Here is a 24,417-nt window from a genome sequence, read left to right on the forward strand (position 1 = left end):
TTTCTGTTCAGCTAATATGCTAATAATGCAGAAGGTCGGATTATGAGATGGTTTAATCTCGTGTCTGAGGTACTCACGCTAGTGCGCTGTGGCAACAGCGTTCTGCATGGACTGATGGCGGTGAGTGTTGGCGGCCTCAGGAGAACGAGTGCAGCTAGTTTCTTTTGCACTGTATTCACATTTGAATTGGAGTACACATAACTTCAAGGGCCGAAGCGTGGTCTGTCGCGAGTGCCGCATGCTGTGATGGTCAGTTCAGTGGGGGAACAAATCGGCTGCATGCATCCGTTGAAGAGACGTCACAGCAGAAAGATACTAGTTTCACGCGTGTTCCACATCGGAAAGGGTCTCAGTTGTCCCCGTCACAGTTAGGGGTTTCTCAGGTATGGCCGTCGGGGTCACTGACTAAGTTCGACAACTAGTAGGCACACAACTCGCCCGCAGTAGGTGGGAGGCCCATTGTCGGCTAAGCAGTGGAGGAGGCATATGTGGATTCCTCAGCGAGCTCAGCAGCGGCCAACGTGGAACGGACAACAGCAGATTCCAAAAGCTCCTAACGAGCCTAGCGTGTTCGCTATGCAGGTTTGTGCACTACACACCACCCGCAGATCAACCAGTGTACGTGGTTGTGCTGGGAAGTCGAGTGCTCAGCTAAGGCCACGCAACTCTCCCCCACCCCACGCTTAAAGGGTAAACTCGTAAAGGGTTTATACACGTGACGATACGGCTGAAAGGGTGCACCTGTTCTAAACTTTCTAGGTTTAATTTTCCATTATGCCATTCAAACAATCGGCAGTGGCAATGACTTGTTCTGGCTTAAGGAGCACTGCATGGAAATGTCAGTGTGTGGCCTGGCTCAACTAACCCTTTGTAGCAAGGCAAGAGTCCGCAATGTCTGCGTGATATCGCGTGAAGGTGGGGATTTGACTAAAATTACACAGAATAGCATCAGTAATCGAATTCGATGGAGACTTTAAACCGTTGCTCTGTTTTTTGGTTGTTGCAACAGTTCTCTATCGAATTCGATTAAATTCTCAAATGTTTAAAGGAAACAAAATGAATTACGTAGGTTGGGTTTTTTTGGAAAACGAATTACGGGGATCACATTTGGCTTTCGAGGGGCTGCATCAAAAGCGTTTCGTCAATGGGCTTTGTGCAGCTAGGCTTTCAATGAAGCTGATGGTGGTGCCCAGAAGCCACTGCCCACATGTAGCGCATATATCCCGATTTGCAACTTATGTCCGGGGTCCAAGGAACCTCCGTTGGACAACGTTCAGTTGGACAGTTGACTTCGATACCTAAGATAGCAGAGGTAGCAAAACCATCCTATTGTTGTTCCATTTATTCACCCAAACGAACAGAAAGGCAGGGCCACTGGTAAATACAGCAAAGCTCTAAAATGAAATGAAACTAGAGGACATCCAAAAGATGGATACGCGAATTTCTCCTGACAGTTTGTCTTTGTCAGCTTGAATGTGCTCACTTCTTGAAGGCACAGCTGCAGGTGCGCGGCTTGGCTTTGATGATCTTGGTGAAGACTCGCCGCACCATCGCCCTTCGTTAGCTCACGTTGGCTTTTTTCAGGCATCAGGTTTCGAATGAGGATTTCAACTTGCTTCATGCTCTTCGCCAGTGTCGTGCTGTATTGTAAACAAATGCAGCGGGCAAGGAAGCCTAATCAGCCTAGCTCCATGCCACCCATGGCCGAAAATTGTTGTCTAAGACCTGTGAGATTCGTTGGCGGTTTAACTAAGGGTGGCACCCTTTCCGTGTGCCGGAATACTTACCGCATGCGAGTACATCTTTTGAAAAATTCTTTCTCCGACAGTTCATGAAGCTTGTGCTCGTCTTCATCTGTACCCTCTTCACGAGCACGCAGGTGCTGCCGCGCTTTTGCCAGCCACTGATGTGAGAACTTAAGCGCCACCTGTGGAATTCACCAGCAAGCTAACATTGCTCTGACTTTCAAGTGTAGATTCGAGGGAACTGGCCCTGCGATTCTACCACGCATTAAAAGCGATGTCAATGCTCAGGTGGCTCCGAAACGCTATACAGGCGGCGAGCGAAACGAAACCGCTACCATTTGACGCTCAGCTTAAGTTACTGCTATGGTCGCCGTTACAGACCTGGTAGGTTTTCGCCCGACCAAACAGAAACCTTTGTTGATGAAGCTGCTGGGTGAGTAACTGTGTCTGCTGCTCGAGGGCGTCTTGTTCCATGGCTTTCCTTTCCTTTGCTGCATCGCTAATGATGCGCTTCTTTCTTCGTTGCATCCTGTCGAGCAACTTCCTCTGGTAGATGATATTCTGGCGATTCTTTTCAGCTCGAAGGGCGTTCTCAAGCTGCCGCAAGTCTGCTGTGAGCTCGCTTAACAATCGATCATGTGATGCGTGTATCCCCTCTGGTGATCCCGCTGCTTCCTGGCTTGCCTTTGCCTTTGCTTCAATTGATGCATCAAGCATCTTCCTCCTTTCCTTCAAGCCAGCCTCTGCCAGCTCCTGAACTTGTTGGAGCTTCGTCCACTCTTCGTTTTTAAGGTCAAACAGCTTTTGTGCCCATTGCGCCTGCAGCGCAATGACAGGTCCTGCAGTACGTTTGAACCGTGTACTGGATACCAGAGAGGGCCTTTAGCAGTCGAATATACGAACGCAGGCTATCTGATGCGAGTGGCATATACATTGGCACCGACTGGGGTTAGAAAACTCCATGCAACGTAGTTAGATACACTGTTGCTAAGAGCTGCTGCAGCACAGTTTTCGGTGCTTGCACAAAGAAGCTCCCTGAAGGTGTTGAAAGCAGGTAGTATCACCTCAACGGCTTTGATCCGCTCGTCAACATGAGCCTTGTAAGCCGCCTCTTTTTCCTCCATTGCCCTTTTGGCGGCAATCTGCTCCTGCTGAATGGCCTCGAAACGCTGCTTCCACACTTCAGCCATGCGAGTCCGAGCTGCACAAAAGACGGTACCACGGCAAATCTGTCCCCGTCGAAATACATTCAAAGGACAACCGCCACGAGTGTTTCCAGCGCGTCTCTTAGGGATATATAACTCCCTCTGCAGCAATGCAAGTTACTACGGTAGCGGGTAGTTTGTATGGGCGCCTATTTGCCGCAGAACTAACTCTCTTTTGTCTCTTCCATATATTGCTTGGCGGCTTCGCTGCCTTTCGCAGCCAACAGCTTTAACTTGCCTGAGAATAAATGAGGAAAAGCCTTGAATGCAAGTACTTCAGAGCCGTATACATCAGCTAATGCAGCCTCACCAGCCTGCGGCTTGCACAGGCTACAGCAGCAGCGGCCCAGTCACTAGCAGTGCATTGCAATTCCCAAGGACAGGCAAATGCATAAAAAGATGGCGTTAGCATAGCAGGGAGAGTACCTTCTAAGGATGCTTGCCACGACTCTTCCAGCTGGCATTTTTCGTGCAGCTGGTTGTCCTCGATGCGTCGTGAAGTTGCCCTCCAGGCTGCGTGTCTCAACTGCAGCTCAGCCTGAGGTGACGAGAAAGCGGCAATGTAGCTCCAACAAATTTTGTGGGATTGCAATCAACGCCCTCCGTTGTCACATCCCTTCACAAACATGCGCTCAGCATGGCCCAGGCTAACAGGAAGTATCAATACCTACGTCGACCTCGCCATCGTGGTGCTCAGCCCAGTCCTTAACAAAACTGTCATATGCATCTTCCATAGTCTGCGCCTGCCTCTTCTCCATTTCTCGCAGTTGCCGTTGATATCGTTGATGAGATTCGGTCCATAGTTGCCTAGCAAGCCTGTCAAGCTCGTGTGGCTCTACTTCAAACTCAATGGAAAAGTCCACAAGGTCTTGCTGCAGTTCTTGCTGCAGCCTGTCAAGCTTCAGTTGTTTCTCCTTTTCCAATTCCTCCAGAGCTTTCTGCTGCTCAGCTTGGAGGCGGGCCTTTTTTTCCAGCAGGCGCTGCCGCCTTTCTTGCAGTAGCTGCTGGGCGCGCTGGTCCTGCATCAGTCTCTCCTGGTCATTGGTTGTTTCAGCCTGTCGCATGCGCTCTCGGTATGCCTCAATCAGGTGCGCCTGGGCCCCGCTAAGATCCCCTTCAGCCAACGCGATCTCTAGCTGCCTACGTTTGTCTTCAGCCCGTTGTTTGTCAGGCTGGAGCGCAGATTCTGGCCCTTTATCTTCGGCACTCTCACCAGCAGTGCCATCTCCATGGCTCTCGAGCGCATTAGGGCTCCTGCTCCCTTCCTCAGGTGACTGGGTCTCTGGCAAGAGTTGCTGTTGATCTTCGCCCGCCTGGTGAGCCACTCCAGCAGTGTCACCAGGCCCTTCTGAATCTGCAGATCCCTCGGTAGGCTGGCTATGGCCAGGCTGTCCTATTGCTAGTTGTTCTGTGGAAGCTGCCCGTTGCATCTCCTGAGTTAAGGCTTCGATCTCTGCCAGTTCAGCGTCCACTTCGCGGAGCTCCTCTTCTCGGTTGCGAGTTAGGCGGGCTTTCTCCACCTCAAACTCGACATCTGCCTGGTGTACAGCTAGCTGGCGCAGCACTTCATTCATAAAACGGCCTTTCTCGTTTGCCAGCGGCCCCTGGTACTGTTGTAGCTGCCAAAGAGGGGAGCCAAGCACGCACAAACTAATCCTAAGTGACCAGTTGTTCACAACCTTCTACATCAAGACTTCAGCAGGACCTAGGGACCGTACCTCCATAATTTCGTGAGAAACATGCAGCTGCTGCCTGTGTCGCGAAGCCTTTTGAGCCTCCTGGGACTTCGACAGGCTACGTATGCGTTCGCCATAAGCCGCCTTCTGCTTTTGCATCTCATCGGTCTTATTTGGTGCTGACGTAGCGAGCACCTTCTCCCAGCTGGAGCAGTAGTCGGCTATATCTGCATCTATAGATGATGCGCCGCCAGTCTGCAGGAAATGGCTCAGCATGGCTGCGCCGGTTCGGTAAGGAGAAACAGCCACGCCAGTGGGGATTCTTGTTTTTTGAAGCAAGTTTGCAGACCGACGACAGGAAAGTCTCACTGGCTTACGGATATGTTCATCATTGCCGTGACCTTCGTTTCTGCGTGTTGTAGCAGCAGTTCTGTAACCCGAGCAGTGGCACTCTGGACTTCTGCTTCGTGCATTTCAGTTGCAGCAATCTCCAGGTGCGTTACTTCGGTGCTCCTTATGTGCTCTAGGTGAAGGAGTTGGACGAGTTCCTCCTCCTTTGCTCTCAGCATCTCGAAGGCTGAGATTTCACCAGCAAGCCGAGATTCTTCTTCGTCCTATGAGCACGACCAACTGAATATTGGATTTCGCAATAATTGGTGCTGCTCAACGATTCGCAGCAACAATGCAGAGTTGACTGAAATAGGCTGCGGCTTAGTTTGCACTATGGCCACTTGACCGGCAGCTTGTAACTCACGCGTGCTCGCGTGACAGTCTCCACCTCCCCATTAGCTAATTCCTTAATCCGAGTTTCTAGCTCATGTATATCATATTGGTGGCCCCTGTAACCCTCCAGGAGAGTGAGCTGCTTTTGGAACGTTGCAGCGCGAGCATCAGCCTCTGATGCTAATAAGAACGCCTTGGAGATGCTCTGTGGTGCATGCTCACAAGATATCGGGCATAAACATGCACAGCTTGCTCATCAACTGCAAGTATGCTAAGCGTGTGAAGGAACGCGGTGCTAATTCTTATTGCCCAAAGCTGGGTAAAAGCCGGATATATTCTCATGACAGCACGCGCAGGACACTCACTTGCGCCACTAGGATCTTAAGCTGCATTCTCTCTTTTATGTCTTCCTTTTGAAGCGCTGCGAGGTTGTCTGCCGTCTGCTTTTCCAAGCCGGATGTCTCCTCGCGGTGAGTGTACATTGCCTGTTTCAGCCCTTCCATGTACCGGCCGTTTCTGCATTGTATACGCCGGAGCAGGAAGCACTGAAAATGAAAACATTTGCTGCACTTGACGTTTCCATAGAGAACATATCTGTGTGAGCTACATGCTACGGAGATGCCTTGCATTCGCGCATGTGCATGCCAGGCTGCAAGTGTGTCAATGCACCCAAGAGGAGCCTGTTATCAGGAGACATGCCAACTGAAGTTAGAATTGCTTCTGGCCTTGTGGCAAATGCTGGAGCACGCGCGGCAGAATCCAAAAAGTGATGCAATGAATTAACCTATTCATCGGTATCACGCATTCACCTGTGTAGGCTGCGTTGGGTAAAAACAGCCTACTACAGAAGACCTACATGCGTTTGAGGCCTACAACCACCCCTGCGTGCGCGACCTGGAACTGCTTGAAGTAATTGTCCAGAAGGCTCTGGAAGCTCGCCTGTTGTTGCTTCCAAAGCTCTTGGACAATATCCTTCGTACTGTCTGGCAGGGCGCGAACCTGGTACAAATCCTCGAAAGCTCGTGATATGCCCATATGCCGCAACAGTGGGGCCCCAAGTCCTGCCTCTGCCGGCGCAGTGGTCTCAGCCAAACCTAAAATCTTGGCGAACGCTCCTCTTGCTCTGTCGGACTGCACGTACACATCTTTCATCAGCCTCCAGATAAGGTGTGCTGCACCCAATGCGAAAACATGTGGGAGTTAGCACAGGGGGAGGTGACAAAAACCAGGACAGCAGAAGGAGACATATAAATGTCGATAACTCTTCAGAAGGTTAACTCTAGCCAGAAGCGGTTCTCTTACAGCAAGCCGCGAAGACTCTCCAATAAACTTGTCAAAGGCTTGATTCCGTTGTTCCAAGTGCGCAAGCCTGAGAGCCTCGCACTGTTTTTGCAGCTCTTCACGCCTAGCGAAAGCGCCAGCCATGGCTTCGAGTGCTTGCTTCTTCATCTCCTCGATGCGCTCTGGGTCCAAAGCCAAGGGCGTTTGTGGGATAGTGGTGTCCTCGGAAATACTGAGATGTGCTGTTACCATTTCCAGTAGCGCTCCTCCAGAGCTTCCTTTGCATCTGCGCACTAGGTTTAAAACTGCAGCTTGTGCTTCAGCTGCTGCAGTTGCCTTCGCAGCTGCAGACGCATAGACGGATCGGACTTCTTTCTTGAACGCCTTATGCAATTTTGCCAGTGCTGCCTTTTCGCGTTCCGCCAACACATGGGAATGCCTCGCCATCGACGCGTGGGCGGTTTGCAACGAATTGCGCAGAAGTTCCATCTGTGACTCTGATTTCGCCTTTATTTGAGCTTCCTGCTGCTGCTTTAGCTCCTTCAGCTTCTTCGCTGCATTCTGTGTGTACGAGGACTGAACCCAGTTGCCAGTCGATTTGGCGCACTTCTGCTGAATTATTGATCCAATTGAGCCGGTGAGATTATTCACCATAGAAGGAACTTCGTCATCTCGAGCCACCATCAGCTCCGCCAATACCTATTGGAAATTGCAGATGCCACAGATATGGCGCCTTTGTCCAGTGTACTAAGCACCGACATATGGTGAGAGACGGGTTGTGCATGCCTAGTTTCACAGTTTCTGCCTGTTTGAGGAGCAAAATTCGCTACCAACACGCGTAGCCTGCCGTGGCTTTACGCAGGTACCTCTTGAAACACTCGATTCAGCTGGCCCGACACTTCACCTAGGACTCTGCAGCAGAGCGGAACAAGTGGACAACGAAGGTGCCCGCCTTCGCATGTCTCGGTTGGGCCTCTAAAGGAGCAGAGGTGTAACTAGATACACTTAGATCCACAAAATAGCTCATTCTATGACCCTAAAAGCGGATGAACCCCCCAAAACTGTGTGCCTGCATTTGAGTGGGCTAGGGCGCTGACCGGTCATCTTCTCTGGCGCGATTGATAAGAGTGGTTTGTTGCCACTCTAAGATGCAATCGTTCTGCGAGACTTGAAGAGCCAACATATCCTGTCTGGACACAGTGCAAAGGGTGGAGAATGCGTCGATCCTTTCCTTCATTCGACGTTCAGCGAGGTCCACGTGTCTGTGTAAATATGAGAGGCTTTTAAAGCGGGCGGCGACCTGCTTCGTCTCGCGCTTCAACAGGAAGTCATAGACCGACGCTAGCATGAAGTGTCGCTGGCCGTCGGGGTCTGTGGTAGCCTTCGACCCATACTGCTCGGTAACCTCTTGAATATCTTCCACAGATTCCTTGCTCTGGAAGCAACGTACAGGCACACCCCGATACAGCGACCAATAACAGATGCGCCGGCTGCAACGCGTTAGGTCTGCTCATAGGGTTTACGCTGGGTACTTCTATACTGTGCGCTGCTTATAGAGTACGCACTTCCTTAGCAGTCCTGATAGCGGCATCCAGGGAGTCATAGACAGAAGGGCCCGCCTTTGCGACGCACACCCTTAGTATCTCTGCTTCCTTGTTGCCACCACTTGCCTGCTTGAGAACAGGCTGTTCTTCGCCTCGCCTGGCCTGGAGTTCTCCATCGAGTTCCCTGAGCTTCTGCTCAGCTTCTTGGCGTTTCTCAGGTCCTTGAAGGGCCGACAAGATGCAGCGTAGCAAGGCTGTGACATGCCGACTGCTGATCGACAAGGTGCCTTTTAGCTGCGCTGAGTCCACCCTTTCTTGCAACGAAGTTAGCATCTTCCCAACCTGTGGCCGCACCGTTGCAGGCAGACTGAACGATTTTCTTGGGCATGGTGGCTTTCGCTCCAGTGTCCTTCTGGGTCCCAATGCATGCGGACAACAAATTCAGAAGGGGCCACCATGTAGTAACGGAAGAGGTCCCTCGGAAAAGCAAGCCATATTCCTCTCCTACCAACTGAGTTGCTTCCAAGCATGTCTCCTTTTCGCGTTGCATTTCCTGGTCCAGCACATGCGCTACTGCCGCCCGCATATCGCATAGCTTCTCAAGAGTTGCCTGGGGGTGCAGAAGGATCGCAGGAGACGCTCTGTCACACGGCCGCAGGAGATGCTTTATTTTACCATTATGATCACATGTAGCGCTACATCGTTGCCTCCAAACTGTTTACACCACCAGTGGATGCGCGTGCCTTATTTTGAGCAGGTGAGGAAATAGTTTTGTAGGAAGAAGGATGCAACCACATGAGGGGGATTGGTTGCTGAGCCTTCCTTACTTGCACGACACGAAGGTCCTGAATGTCGATTTCAACATGCAGCCGGTCAAGTGCCGGCTTCACATCGGCAACAGGGTCGTACTGTTCTTGTTCCTGCGAGGCCGCACCGTAGGGCTTGAAAAACAAACCATTCGTTCCAGACGCTACAGCTGCACGAGCTGTTGCTTTTAGCGTTGCGGGTAGTGAACATAAAAATAAGGTTTTATGTAATAAATTACTGTGGCTCCGGCAGGTGCACCTACGAATATGTTTCGAGGTGCCTCGCCGCTTGTGGATGCAGGGTATCGCTGCACGGCGTTTGATCCTTCAACAGGTCAACTATGCATTTGGACTCACTATGAATGGAGAGGTGGAATGATCAGCCTACGTATGCATGCTCAAACCTACCGTGCTATCCAGCAGATCATCTCGTATTCTGTAATGTATGATGCGTGTAGAACCGGCTGGCCTCATGTAGCGCGAGTAGATATCTGCTGCGGCACCCTTTGGCGCTTTAGGGCGCATGGGCGCCAGACTGCTACAGCCTTGGAGGCAAAGGGAATATTCAGAATTGGTTGGGCCCTCAACAGCGGGCCAGCGGTGACGGATGAATCGTGCGGCTAGGCCCAGCAGCATCAGCACGACTAGAACCAGCGCTAACAACAGCCCTGCAAGAAGGACCCAGTCTGGGTCGAGTAGGATGCTATTCGTCAAGAGCGATATGGCCAGGAGACTCAGTGGGCGCAGGCGAATGGGAGTGGGGTATCTGAGCGCAAGGTTCACGAGCATTCCATTTGACACAGAAAATGTGTAGCTGACTGCCTTCGAATGCTGCCATTACACATTAAGGGCCATGGTGAGGAGAGAAAACTGGAGGGCCCGTAAAGCAAAAATAGGGTGCCACGGTACACTATTCCAGTGTGGTTTACTCTACGCGGCATTGCGGAAAAACGCTCACTCAGTGTCTCCCGGGCATTCCATGCCTGGGGGCAGAACCCGCACCAACGACAGTATGGAGTTGTGCATTGACGAGGCGAACACGAAACTCCCTTCGGCTTCAAATGTTTGAATGAAGAAACTGGGGCTCTTCCCACTCTCCACTTGTTTCGCAAGCGCTCTAAAGCCAGTGCTGTCGAAGGTGCTGCCTGTGTTCAGGAGAGATTCCTGAAATGCAGCAAATCGCATGTGGGCGTAAAACAGCGCTACGCTTCGCGACGCGTGACTCACCAGCCCCACCTCCCCCTTTTTCGTCAAGCATTACGTTGATACAGACTGTTATTGATTATGGAGTTGACAAGCGAATGACTGCCTCTAGCACCAATAGAGGCTGCTTCTACTACGCCAGTTTTGCGCTCTACTGGATTTCGGGCTGACCTGAACATATATGGGGTAGACTCCGTCTTTTAACTCCCACACAATTGAGGACCCCTGAATGATGCAGATTACGGTGTTGGTGACTGTCATTGACTGGATATCCGAGATGGATGTCTGCATGGAGTTGTTTCGCAGCCGTAAAAAGGAGCGACGTAGCTGCTGGGAAATCCCGGAATCCCCAGTGGCAGAGCTTTCTTGTTCGAGATCAGTCCCCCTAGTGGTGCTCTTTGCATGCCAAGAGCTGCGGCGGGCCCACGAAAACCGGCGGCGTGTTGGAGTTTCATTCCTCAATTTCCGCGAGGGAGACCAGAGTGAGTTTGGAGGGACATACAGCCCATGCAACCCTGTCTGGTCAGCCCGCTGGAAATGAATTTTACAGGGGATTGGAACTCCAGTGAACATTTCCTGCTCAAGAGGCAAAACGGTTGCACACAATTCTCAATTGCAGTTACATAGCTGGACACAGGCTATTCCTCCCGGGGTTGTGCGAGCAGTCGCCCTGCGGTGAGTTGGTTCTGTCGTACTCTGAACATCGAGCAATATAGGAAAGCTTCCGACAGATCTATATCTGGGTGTTGCAAGGTGGTTGTTAGTCCTGTCTCGGGATCATTTAAGACCATTTTCTCTCCTTCCAGCGTTACGGTTGGAAGTGCTGCCTTGCAGCTGCCTTCGCACTGAGTCGTCTCTGCTATAGCTTTAGCGCACTCACAAATGCCGGCACTGCTAAGGAACGTGCCGCCCTCAGGGCCACAAGCCTCTGTGCAATCCGCTAAAGCAGCACAGCGCCCCAGGTGGTCCCTGTGCTCCAGGGTTTCACAACGCTGGAACGTCACTGGCTGACAATTCAGCGTTCCGTCATCCAGCTCTGCCACCTCCAGGTGGTGGTCGTAGCTTACGTATCTGAGTGCACGCAAAACGGATATAGGAAACAAAAAAAGCAGCGTACGATGAGCAATGCGGATGGGCAGCAAGACAGGCAGAGCAGCAGTGAAGTGGGTGGAGGCCGCGGCAAGGCAGCGGTATAGCTGACCCGCTCTGGCAGGGACAAGTCTTGTCTCCGTATTGGTATACGCGGTTTTCCCCCAAACATGTGCAGCTGTAGGCCCCCACCTCCTGCTGTTCCACGGAAGTCGGGCCACATTTATCACACGAGGTCTGCAGCTCACCATCAAGAACAGAAGCCGACACCTTGATCCCTAAGCTGGTGTTTCTAAAGCCTTATATGCTATCTACTACAGCCCAAAGGATGTCGAACCCAGGCCACCAACCCAAGGGCCCATGTAGATGCAGAGGTAGCAACAGATCTCTATAGTCACAATACTGCTGCTACGTCTCCTGTTACGCCTCCCCAGAGTATGCAAAAAATGGTAAAACAAATTTGAGTAGGAGGTTACAAACAAAAGATTACATTCAAACCGCAAAATGTCTTGGGGCTCGTGCCACGAAAGTGAACAACAGGACAAAAATGTTGGGGCGTGGTATTGACGATGAATAGTATAATGGTATGCATGGATCTCAGCATGCATGGGAGTTCTATAAATGCCTTTTGACGTCTCGCAGATTAGCCAGTGATGATGCGTGCCTACTCACCATTGCAACGAAACGCTGATAGGTTCCTGAAGGGCAGGGGAGGCAATCAGAGGCGCTTCCAGCCCCAGGATTTTCTCTATACGTTCCTGGCGAACAGGGCCGGGGCGTGATTGCTCCCGCGGGACAGTAGTAGCCAGCTGGGCAGATATAACCTCCGTTTGTCGACGGCGTAGGAGTTGTCGATCCTTCTGCAGCGGCCGCATAGCATGATAACCGTTTTTTTGCCGTTCTAAACTCTCAACTCTCAGCTGAGTGCACTCAAAACTAGGCCCTTAACCAGCCAACACATATTCACTGTCAGATTTGGTGACAGGACTCTTGGTACCCCCTTGCGCTTCTCAATATCTGAAAGACTGCTATGAAAATCATGTTTAGTGGAGGGTAAGCACCTGTGCATATGTATCCAGGGCTGCAGGCACTGCAAACAGAGGAAGCTGCCTCGTCAGCGTAGGTACCCGCTGGGCACGGTTCGCAGCATTCCTCGGCAGTTAATGCTCCGTCACAAGTCGAGGTGGCCTGCAGATTGGCAGCTTGCGAAGGCAGAAAGAAACTACAAAGCAGGCAACGCATTCGGAAATTTTGAAGCCCAGAACACGACTTTGGGAGACAACAGAAGGCAAAAAGACGAACGGATGGCGTTCTAAATCTGAATGTGGAAGGCCGCTTTGTATGTCGGAATGTTAATCATCTGCAGAATCACGTTCTACACAACGTGTTGTGATGGTGAACAATCCAAAAGGATGCGCTGACAGATGAACCGAAAACTTGCAGTCAATACTGCAAGTTTTTCGGTTCATCTGTCAGCGCAGACTCGGCATACCCGGCTTCCTGGCGGGCACGTAAATGGTTCCTCTTCACCTCCAGGGCAGAAGTATCCCTTGGGACACGGCTGCGGGGTCTCTGCTTCATCTGGGCAGTAGTGGTTGGCCGGACAGGCAATTGGTTCCACTGTCTCTCCGGGGCAGTAGAAATTTGGCGGACAGGGAGTAGGCTCTATAGACCCTTCCGGGCAATACGCCTTCGGCGGACAGGCTGTCCTGTAGCTTGCTAATTCTCTCTGAACCAGCATCCCCCTTTCAATGTCTAGCAGCGGGGTTCCTTCTGTAAATGAGCGGTAAGCTGCCTTTTCTCCGGAGCACGAAAAGCCTGCGAGACTCATGCCAGGTAGGTAGGTAGGTAGTCTGGTGGGCTCAGCGGACTGCCGATGCAGCCGGCCATCAAGGTCACTGCGGCAGCCCATTCACCAGAAGTTGTAGAGATGTGATCTCCCAAACGGAATTGTTTGTAGGGGCTGATGCCTTATTCGGTACCTTCAGGGCACGGCTTGCAGTCTTCAGGTGCTTTCGTGCCCACTTGGTTGTTGAATGTCCCTGGATCACACGTTTTAGGCTCCGCACTCCCTTCCAAGCAATAGTGCCCCCACGGGCAAACGCTGTTGGCGTACAACTCCATCCCCTCAATAGGGCATACGTGGCCCTGCAAACAAACAGTCGCAGACGCTTAAGACAACATTCTACAAGTTTAGTAGGGGCAGCGGACACTGGAGCGCAGAGGCGGGTAGCAGTGCTTCTGCATGTTGCCTCTGCCCTTAGGGTGCAGGAAAGCATGCACTGCATGCCTTGCTGGCGATGTCCTGCTGTCACATTTCAATTAACTCAGAGAGACATCGGGGACTCCTCATGAAAGCTGCCAATGGCTTGACTGTAGTACGGGAAAGGCAGTTGCCAGTATACCCACCGCCTCACACGGCCTGCACGAGTCGGCAGCGGTTGCCCCACGAGAGCCCTGGTACGTTCCTTGAGGACAAGGAGAAATGGCCTCCTGTCCTGGGGGACAGAAGGAACCCTCGGGACAAATTATTGGGACCTGTAGGGCAACGGGACACTGAGCTGTCTAACAGTATACGTCCGGAGCTTTACTGCCGAGTACCAGCTGGGAGAACGCACGAAATGCCTCCCCATTTATAATGACTCCTTTTCAATACTTCCGCGCCAACTGAGTCAACGCCGGCAAGCATGGCCTTGCTGTGTTGAGAAGGCAACGGAATACCCACTAACCTAAGAAAGCAGCATAGCAGTAGCATTCAGGGGAGGATGCCCTGCTCCTACCATAGTCACAGCGTTGCATAAGTAGCCATTTGGACAGGGGGCGCAATCGCCTGCCTCCGTTGCCCCCTCTGTAGTGGTTGCCTGGCCATCGGGACATCGTTGTGGAGACGTGGCTCCAGCTGGGCAGTACATGCCCACAGGGCAGGGTCCTCTGAGGTGACGGAAGGTACAAGCAAGGGTACGCATAGCAGGCGGCTAGCTCATCCAGGAGATTCATAGGGTAGGATTAACCCTAGCTGAGTGCCTCTTTCCAGCCCTTTATACATTAAAAACACTTCGGGACCATAAAAGGAAGTTCTGCACTGTAGGCGTCTGGCTAATGGCTTTGCTAGCAGTCGACTCGGGAAGTGAAGTCGTCTGCAGACCCTAAAAGAACACAGGGGATTGTGCTATTTTCTAGCTGCCTACGCGAGCTGTATTTGAACTCCATTCCAGAAGGTACCGCTTTGCATTTCGAACTCGACGGAGGCAGCTGTCACCCCAGGAGCTGCACCGCCTAGGCAAATTGTTCCAGCAGGACAAGCGTCTGCGTCTCTGCCGTCGGTGCATACTCTTCCTGCAGGGCATTCCGCGCATTCTTCTTGTGACGTGAGGCCGGCAGACAGACCCACAGTCCCGGGGGCACAACGCGTCTCCGTGGACTGCCCAGAAGGACAGTATCCGCCTTTAGGGCACTCTTGCTTCTGTCGGTTCTCGCAGATGAAGCCAGCCGTGCAGGCGGGACATTCACTCATCCCTGACAGGCAGCAGCAATAGTCCTCAGCAGGCGGAGATCTGTGAAGGAAGAAGAAACATGGGAACCACTTATACTGCATCATTCCGGGAGGTCGTCTTCTACCAATCGACTTAGGCACAGTGTCGCCGCATCACGGGGTTGCATGGGGACCCTCAGTGGAGAGGGGTGAAGCTGCCTTCAAGATGCAGGGGGGAGATATGGCAAAGGAACACAAATAATTCAGCTAGACGAGACAACCCCATATGCTTTACACGTTTCGGCAATTTAAAAGAGGCAGACTACCTGTGGCGACGTTGTATGTGCCCCCAGGACAATCCAGAGGACTAGAGGAGCCTGAGCGCGCATCCAGCATGCATACATCTGCCGCAAGCATCAGCACACTTGCGTGTTACACTGATTGATTCAATAGTTCTTCCTTAGAATGCATGTGCATCTTGACGGTGTGGGTGTAGCCGGATAAGATCCTCCCGCTTACCCAAGACTGGTGGGGGTTTAGAGTTGGAATACCCTACCTGCTGGGCAGTATTGATGCTGAGGACAGATGTTTCCGTGCGTGACGTCTTGGGGTGTTGGCGTGGACGATCCCTCTAAACAGAAAAAACCCGCAAAGCATGGCCCGTCCGCCGATGCTGTTGAGAGAGCCGAGTGAGCGCAGTAAACCCCTGCTGGGCACTTCTTGCACTGGGTTGCCCCTTGCTTGTCATTGTAGAATCCTGCTGTGCAGGGCTCAGGTACAACCTGAAAGGCAAGAGGAAACAAAGAAGAAGACCAGAATGCTCAACGTGGCCACTTACAAGGGTTAAAAGCGGGCTTGTGGGAGTGCTGAAGGCTGCCTGTAGACTGAGGAGGTCGCAGGCCTTCAAAGGCCAGTCGTAGCGAGCGTGGGACCTCGCACATCCCATTCTTATCTTCCATCGGTCGACGGAGAGAGTCTTACAGCTCCTTCTGCACATGTATACCCGGCGGGGCACTGCACCACTGAGGTGGGAAGGTAAGCCAGCGACGAGTCGTTGATTTGTGAGCCGGAGATACACCACGTCCCCTCTTTGCAATTCGCAGTGAAGGTGTTGAGGCCGGCTGTCGCACAGTACTTCCCTGCCCACAAACGCAGAAGCAGGCCAAATGCGTGAGGGGAAGAATTGACACATTGCTCTTCGGTCTCCTCTGGATATGCGCGTGAACGAGAACTCCACGCTGAGGATCGGGCCTGACTGCTGGCTGTTGGCTGGGCCGCAACACGGAGCCGCTGAAAGGGTGTCTCCTTAGTACAACCCAAGGACGACGGCCTTAAGTGTCCGTTCAACCGGTGCTTAGATGTCTCTCCGCCAACCTGGAGGGCACGCAAGACAGCCGCTTAGGCTGGTCTGCCCTTTTACGTCGTTGTAGGTCCCCACTGGGCACAACCTCGCGCTGATGGCACCTTCTGGACAGTAATTCCCAACCGGGCACCAATTCCCAGTGGGTGACGTGAGGCCTGAGTCCAAAAGGGAGACCGCGGCTGTCTCTTGATTGCGCTTTCCCTGTTATGCGATGCCTGAGACGCCGTTTTACTGCCTGTCGAGCTAAATGCAAAAAATATGATGCAGGACCTTCTTGGACCTGATGCATTATGGAAAAGGAGAAGCATCATGTTGTACTCAAGAACAGTCTACTGCTTAGCCTGCGTATGCACTCACTCACCTTCGCTGTCGCAGAGGACGCCGGCAGGGCATGGGTCGCAGCTGTCACCGAGTCCTTTGGTGGGCCCGTACGTGCCAATGGGGCAGACCCGGCTGTTAGTAGTGCCCCGCGGACAGAAGCTACCCTCAGGACACATATCTCCCGTCTTTTTATCAGCAGGTCTCGCTGTCAAGGCCCCCCCCTTGCAAATGAAGCCTGCATCGCAGGGTAGCTTGTCCCCAGAAGTGCCACAGTAAACCCCAGCTGGGCACTTGAGGCATTCCGACTCCGCGGTCGCACCCCGACGGGTATGGCCGGTGCCGCTGGGGCAGTGGGACGGAGCCCAAGCTCCCTCTGGACAAAATGAATTCATAGGACACCTGTGGGGCACGCACGGGAGAGGCGATGAGGCAGCAGGCCAGTGGGGATGCAGCTTCGTATTATTTGTGGCATCGCCGAGTCAGTTGCTATCTCAAGCTTCTTTCGAAAGCATGTGGAGAGCAGAGGCCACACTGAGCTTACAGTCGAGCGTAAATACAGGGGAGAACCCCGTTGCAGGGGTCGTCGTCTTCGGTGTCATCTTTTTGGCTTGTCCAGAGCACCCCGTTGGAGGGGGCACGGCGGCCTCCGCTCGAGCTGCTCAAGGTCCCAGCACCGAAGCTGCAATAGTAGCCAGGAGGACACTTCTGATAGTCTCCTTTGGTGCCCTCATGGGGGCAGTATTTCCCCGGAGGACAGGGGAAGCAGTCCTCTAAGGAGATGCCTCCAGTGACGTTCCTGTACGTGCCACTGGGGCAAGGCTGGGGTTCCTCGGTCCCTGAGGGACAGTAGCGGCCCTCCGGGCAGATCTCAGGGGTCGCCGAACCTTCTTTGCAGTAAAAGGAGGCGGGACATGGGAGGCACTTGCTACTGCCCTCGTCTACCTGGTAGGTCCTGAGACACCGAAGGAAAGCAGCTCTGGTTGTCTGTAAGTACCGCCAACCCCCACGGACCGTGCACTCTACTGGACATCCAGGAACACACACAAACCAGCTAGAGACGATTGGGCGACGTCTACGTGCGCATTTCTGGGCTGCACAGAAGTGTGCAGAATCTCTACATATTATGAACAGATTACCCGCCACGGGTACATCCCTATACAGGCGGGGAATTCCAAAAGATAAAACAAGATACTGGTAGCCAAGGAAGAGACGCTGTACAGTGTGACGAGCTGCAGCGGCCAATGCGTTCCTGATGGAACAGCGGTGCCAATGCGGCTGCTGTAGCTGCTGCTGTAGTGCTCACACTTTACTCCGAGAGCCCCCTGGGAAAGTAGGGGAAACGACACTAGATTCAAACAAGAAATGCGCTGCTAGACTATAGCATTGTGGGGGCACTTTCCTTAATCGTACCCGGCCTGGCAAGTGTGGGGCTCTGACTCCCCACTCCCACAGCGAGCGCCTGCTGGGCACAGCATTTCGGTGTTCTCCTGAGAAAATATGCAACAAGCTAGTGCCACAGTCGTACAGCGGCGGCCATCAAGCTGCATTTGATTTGCAACAGAGATGGGCATCCTCCCGTTATCTCCTCTCTCTTGGCAGTCCCAGAGGCAGAGCATCTGGCTACTTCACACTCACCGTCGAGCCTGCAGGACAGTAGAAACCCTCTAAGCATTTGCCCGCCTCCCGGAGGAGACCGGGCTTTGGACAATACGATCCAGCAGGACACGGGTCGCATGCACTCAGCTCGCGCCCCGAGCGGTGCTGGCGCACAGTCCCTGCACATGCAAACGAGCGGGTCTGCCAACTGTCCAGCTAGCTAGTGAGCTGGCCGTCAGGCTGGTTCCCTAGCTAAGTGGACGTCTAGTCAATGAGGCGGCCAGCCAGTCTACGCAAACAGTGGAACACACAACCATTAGCGTAGCAAGCTGTACGCACCCCTGGGGCAAGCGATCGGCACGGAGGATCCGGCAGGGCAGTAGTGGCCTGAGAACCGCAGACAACGCAGTCCAAAACGGCAGTTGAGGCATGTTTTGCCAGCAACTGCCGAGAAGATGCTGATCCAATGCTGCCGTTAAAAGGAGTCTCTCAGGCTGTTGAAGCAATGGTGAACTTAACAGTAGCCTCCGAAATGCGGAGGCAGACCCACCCGACGGGCACAGCCCCCCCACCGTCTTCGATGGACAAACGTGTGTGGGGCCAGACGGGCTGTCAGTAGTGGCGTTGTTGCCGCAGAAACTGCCGGCTGCACAGGGTCCCTGTGGCTCCGTTAGAAGGGACCTCCCGCAGTACATGCCAGGTGGACACGGACTTGGAAAGCGAGCCTTGGCTGGGCAGTAGCTGCCTGATGGGCAGGGGCCTCCCCCTGTGGTGGGTGCTCCCGAGCTGCCTTGGGCAGCCGCTAACGCCTCTTCGAGCGAAATGGCTGTTGAAGGAGTCGTGGAAACAGACTCAGAAATGCAGTAGTAGCCGGAAGCGCATGCAGTGGGGGTTGCAGTACCAGGTGTGGGACAGGCGTGGCCTGCGGAGAGCCGAAGCAGTGGGGAGTTGTGAGCAATTGACGACTTGCACAAGAGTGATGCGTCAGCACCTACGGTTTGGCCTTTTACGGTTCGGTGGGGAGAGAAGGGCCTTCATTATACCTTCGGGACACGGAAGACAGGAGTCTAGACTGGTGGCCCCTTTGAAGGGCCTGTATGTGCCGACAGGACAGAGCTGGGCATCATTCTTTCCGTCGCAGTAAGAGCCTTCGTCGCAGGCGGAGACATTTCCTGTCGTGCATTGTGTGCCTGCGGTGCAGCGAGAGCATGTCGAAGAGCCGTCTGCAAAAGTGGAGAAGCCAATTGGACAGCTCTGAGCTTCGGCAGATCCTTCGGGGCAGACTTTTCCCTTGGGGCACAACTTCGCCCAGGGAGACGTCGATCCTTCAGGGCAATAGAATCCTGCCGCACAGGGCCCAGTTATTTTCCCCGGGGTGCTGCCGTCGCAGTATTTGCCCCCTGTGCAGGGCCGGCACTGCACATCCGACCCAAAGCCTGCTTGGGAGCCATACGTGCCGCGAGGACAGGGGACAGGGTCCAGGGCTCCCGCTGCGCAGTAAAAGCCAATGGGGCAGGAAACAGCTGCCTCCAGGGACGAGCTGCCCTCCGCGCACATCACGCCTCCAGGGCATGTCATGTCAGGATCATCGAGGCCGTTTGTTGTGCAGAGTTTGCCTGAACAAATGTGGCTCACAGAGGAGAACAGCACAGCAGTGGCGGCGGCTACGAATACTCGTGTTGCTTGCATAACCTCCCCTCCTTCGCTTCTTCTCCTTGAGCCGAGCAACCTCTGAGAAGGCTAGGAGGGAGGCTCCAGGGTGCCAAAAAGGTACCGGCTGGGCACTTGATGGGCACAACAGTCCCTGCAGGGCAGTAGCTGCCAGCTGGACAGGGTTTGACAACGGTGGCGGAAAGTTTGGCTCGATCGCCTGGGGCGCAGTATGATCCTTTGGGGCAGATAGTGTTAGTGTTGGCGCTGGTAAGACCGGGGTCGCTACAGACTTTGCCGAGGGGACATGGCTGGCATTGATACTGGCTCTTGAGGCCCTCTTCGCTGGCGAAGGTCCCCGCGGGACACTGAGGGGGGGCGGTGGAGTCGGAGCTGGCAGGACAGTAGTGGCCAAGAGGGCATTTGTGTTGACTATAGTCGGAGGTGCGGATGCCGCAGGAGTATCCTGCGGGGCAGGGAGAGCACTCAGATGCTCCTTTGATCCAGTTGAAGGTACCTGAAGGTCCAGAAGCACACAAAACGACCCCGAGGAGGCATTTAAGCCCTGCCCCAGAAGAGGGGCCCGCAGAAGAGACAGAAGTGCGCGCTACTACTGAAGCAAGAGGGGACAACACACAACACAGTTTAACAGACCCAGTGACACACACCGGCCGGACAAGCGATCTCCCCAGTGGCTCCAGCTGGACAGTAGTTTCCCACTCTGACCACACAGCAGCTTCATTCAGCGCAAAGCTCAGCTAAGGAGACAACGCTGACAAGCAAGAGGAGCGCTGTCCACTGTACTACCCGTCTTTAGCGTTTGTCTCTTCAGAAGAGTTTCCTTTACACAATGGATAAAACTGCCGGACGGTTGGCCAGGACAGTGCCCACCTGCAGGGAACAGCGTAAGGCGTTCGGCTGCCTGCTGGGCATAGGTACCCAGGAGCGCACAGACCCTCGGGCTCCTGCAGCCCCATCCTCGAGCAGTACGAGCCCTCCGTGCACTTGGTGCACTGGTAATCCGTCACGAGGCGATCTGTGGCCCCGTATGTCCCGGACTCGCACAGATATGGCCTCTCGACTCCCTGTATACCGCAGTGCACGCAGGATGGAGAGGATCTGACCGTGTGCTCAATCGGCCAGCTGTCTCCCGTCTGAGACGCTAAACCTAAACCCTTAACCTAAACCATACCCATGCCTCCCTGAACTACACATAGGCATGTGCTTCCAGGTTTGCATTAGTCAATGCTTCAGGTGTTGGGGCATGCGACGGGGGATGAGGAGCAGCAAACTGCTGGGCATATTATTAGGGACCAACTCGCGTGCAGTAGCTTCCTCTAGGGCACGGCCCCGAGCTGCCGTCTTCAGCAAGATCGGGTCTGGGCCTGGAGGCCCCGCGTGCACAGAAGTATCCTTCGTCGCAGGTTCCGGATACCGACTGATTGCCTGTACCGTAGCAGTAGGAACCGGGAGGACAGGGCCTGCAGCTTTCGAGTGAGGTCTGCATGGGGCTTGAGCTGAGAGTGCCTTCAGGGCAGGGAATTGGCGTGATAGACCCCTCCTCGCAGTATGATCCCGCGGGACACTCTAGTAGAGTCTCAGATCCTAACTCTGGGCAGTAGTATCTGCGGCGAAGGACGGCACACCAACAGCAAACTCAAATGGAGTTGGTTCCCCTACATGCATTGCGTCTGCCTCCCACGCGTATCGCGTGCAATGCGTCCCATGCACTTTGTTGTCCCTTCTTGTGCATCCCGCCAGCAACTCAAGTCGTATAGAGATTAGTAGCTCACCCCGGCAGACATGGGGTGCACTGGCCTTGCCCTTCATTGGGGTTGAAGGTACCCTTGGGGCAGGGAGTGGCCACAGAGGATCCCTCCTCAGCAAAATGTCCTTTGGGGGCCCTCTGCTGCCTGGGGTTACTCGCGCCCCCAGTGCAAATGTAGCCGGCCTCACAGAGACCTGTTGGAGCTGTGCTGGTGCTGCCTTCGCAGTAGTAGCCGGGGGGACAGGTGACACAGTCCGCTGGCCCCTGGCCTATCTTGTCAGGGTTGTAAGTACCTCCTAAGCAAGGCTGTTTCTGCAGACCCCCAACGGGACAGTAGCCTCCTAAGGTGCATGCAAAACCCGTGACGCCGTCGACAGGCTGAGGAGTCGTGGCACCCCCTAAACAAATATACCTGCGGGAGAAAGCAAGACAGTGCAAATCTATCATTCGCAAGCAAATGTCTATCACTCTGCAATAACAGACAGACGCCAAAAACCCTTTAGCTAAGCCTGTATTGTACTAGGCAGAGTGGTGCTGTCTTTACACCTCAGGTTTCAACCAGGGTGCCAGACCCAAAATGGGTGTCTGCGCTATGTTGGACTGCTGCTGTACACACGTAACTAGGAGATACCATGTGGTGGATACAAAGACGGAGGTGTGCCCGCAACGAGATAACACCAAATTGCCAAAGGGAAGACAAAGTTACACTTGCAAACAAAATAACATGAAGAGGCGCTCTCACGCAAGTGGGGTAAATGTGATCTCGTGCGGAGAAGGAGAAGCACAAAAAGCAAAAAAGAACAATGTGCATAAAAGGTCGATAAGAGTATCTACACTGCAGATATTAGTGTACACTAGGATTATCCGTGTTAGCACAACCCTGCAATGAAAGGAGCATGTTCTGCACGATATAGACTGGAGTTGAGGGGAAGGCTCCCAAAAGGGCAGACTGGGGCAACGGCAAAAAGAGACTGACCCTGCCTGGCAAGCACCAGAAGGCGTAATGAGGCCGGTGCCGGAGCAGAAGTAACCAGCGGGGCAGACGAAGCAGTCTTCTTTGGAACCGCCTCCAGTGTATCCTCTGTAGGTGCTCTCGGGGCACCTCTGAGCCTGTACGGAGCCCGCAGGGCAATAATGACCTGCTGGACACGGCTGCTGCACCAACACCCCGTTTTGCACCTGGCAGGTAACTCCCGGCTCACACGGCTCGCAGTCCGCTTCTGACTGGCTGCCAGGGTTGCGCCCCACAGTCCCTGAAGAGTGGAGGGACACAGAAACTCCAGCCCCTCCTAATACGGCAAGGTACACCCTGGACCCGTCATTCTCGAGGACAAAAGGACAGCGGCAGACAAACCAGTGACAACACAGGATGTGTCTAAACAGCTCGGTCGGCAGTTGCTTAGAGACATGAAAAGCAGGGTCCACCCAACTGCCACAGAAGCCGCCACACGCATGTGTCCTGATTGAGTGCCTCCTACCGGCAGGACAGATAAATGCCCTGGCACTCGCAGAACCTTCAGGGCAGTAGTAGCCAGGGAGACAGCTGCCTGAAGGCTCTGTCGACCCAGCAGTGTCTACATAGGTTCCTGCAGGCGCCGGCAAACAATCGTTCATAGATGTTGCCCCCGTATTCGGTCCGTAGGTGCCCACTGGGCAGGGCTGAGCAGGGGATTGGCCCTGAGAAGCGACGCATCATTACACACCACACAACCCGACAAAAACTCAGCTCCTAAAGGACCAAGACTTGGAGACTGGAGCCTGCAACAGGCCAGCACGGCTCCCCGCTAAGAGCTGTGAGCCCATCAAACAAGGGATCAAGAGGGAGTTTTGGGGTTGGAAATGCATGAAGCGCTGGCAAGGGGCAAAATGCTGTCAAGGAAAAGCGCGCTGGTGCTGCCAGCTCACACCGGTACAGAACATTCCTGCAGGGCAACCGTGAGTTTCTGTGGTAGGCTTTTTGAGAACCTGCAACACCAGAGCAATCCACGCTCAAGCCCCAAGACACCCCCTATATAGGTAACGTCAGCAGTGCGCTGCATGCACACGCTGCGGCATGCTCGGCATGCATGCATGCTATTCATGCATGCATGCTATTCATGCATGCATGACAGGCTAATGCATGCATTTTCAGCAATGTTTCAGCCTTCCCCTTCCAAAGGTTGCAGGGTGTTCCTTTTGCACAGTGTGGAACCCTCCGGCCCTACTTTCTCTTCTTGCTCTAGACGACCCGCTGGCTGCATGGTGCAAGTGTGGTGTACGTGGAGCCCGGAAGCAAGGCAGCACTGTGAAGATCTAATACAGCTTGGGGTGCGTTTCTAGGAAAATGGGGCTATTTAAGGAGTCTGTCCGTACCCCAGCGAGGGAGCAAATAAGTCCCGGATCGCATTTCTTCTTCATCATGTCTTCGTAGGTCATCTGCGGGAGGTCGCAGTAGTGCCCAACGACGCACAGCTCGCAGTCAGCTGCCCCCGCATTGGAATACTCTCCCGCCGCGCAGGGTGAGGGGTTAATAGTGCCAACAGGACACGCGAAGCCTGCTGGGCAGGCCGTGCAGGAAGCAGCGGGAGCAGTTCCCTCTGAGTGACACCGACGCCACGCAACAGACACACCCAGCAGTCGGCAGCAGCAACAGGCGCTCTCACAAAGGGGAATTTGCAGGCACCAGGCACCTCTTAGGAGTCACCACGGCACCCTGCTGCAGATGTTCCGACGGCGGACAGCAGACTATGCCAGCTAGCTAGATAAGGTTAGCTGTATGAGCTGCCGTCGGCAGGTGCTGTTGCAGCAGCGCAGCTGGCCAAGAACCCTCTACATGCGCCTTGGATGGTTATTGCCTTTTGTTCTGTTGCTTGCTGCTTTGCGTTCAAGACTCACTGTTGTATGTTCCTGCTGGGCACTTTCTAGGGGTTGTAGTGCCGCTCGCTGGGCAGAAGGACCCCCCAGGACAGTTAACGCATGCACTAGCGGAGCTTGCA

The 24,417-nt window shown here is 53.8% G+C and overlaps 1 protein-coding gene across 1 annotated transcript; it reads right to left on the reverse strand.

The window, feature by feature from the left end:
- Positions 1–1,235: 1,235 nt before the first annotated feature.
- Positions 1,236–23,857, reverse strand: EMWEY_00005680 (hypothetical protein, conserved; the record flags this gene model as incomplete). Its single annotated transcript, XM_013478216.1, has 46 exons — positions 1,236–1,298; positions 1,484–1,640; positions 1,788–1,927; positions 2,127–2,564; positions 2,810–2,946; positions 3,618–4,569; positions 4,669–4,881; positions 5,004–5,240; positions 5,381–5,554; positions 5,715–5,865; positions 6,206–6,480; positions 6,652–7,329; positions 7,497–7,542; positions 7,728–8,065; positions 8,196–8,516; positions 8,683–8,784; positions 9,002–9,094; positions 9,389–9,746; positions 9,939–10,144; positions 10,355–10,759; positions 10,879–11,254; positions 11,951–12,215; positions 12,400–12,460; positions 12,765–13,090; positions 13,255–13,420; positions 13,682–13,770; positions 13,874–14,001; positions 14,461–14,788; positions 15,071–15,148; positions 15,301–15,526; positions 15,748–15,883; positions 16,465–16,827; positions 16,970–17,380; positions 17,839–17,915; positions 18,064–18,203; positions 18,364–18,411; positions 18,575–18,946; positions 19,068–19,640; positions 19,799–20,191; positions 20,630–20,759; positions 21,110–21,299; positions 21,468–21,854; positions 22,419–22,695; positions 22,921–23,119; positions 23,348–23,407; positions 23,795–23,857. The coding sequence occupies 46 exons, from the start codon at positions 23,855–23,857 to the stop codon at positions 1,236–1,238; spliced, it is 11,346 nt and encodes a 3,781-aa protein (XP_013333670.1).
- Between the last annotated feature and the right edge of the window lie 560 nt (positions 23,858–24,417).

Source organism: Eimeria maxima, genomic scaffold (genome assembly GCF_000499605.1).
Source record: "Eimeria maxima Weybridge genomic scaffold, Emw_scaff32, whole genome shotgun sequence".
NCBI classification, from domain to species: Eukaryota; Apicomplexa; class Conoidasida; order Eucoccidiorida; family Eimeriidae; genus Eimeria; species Eimeria maxima.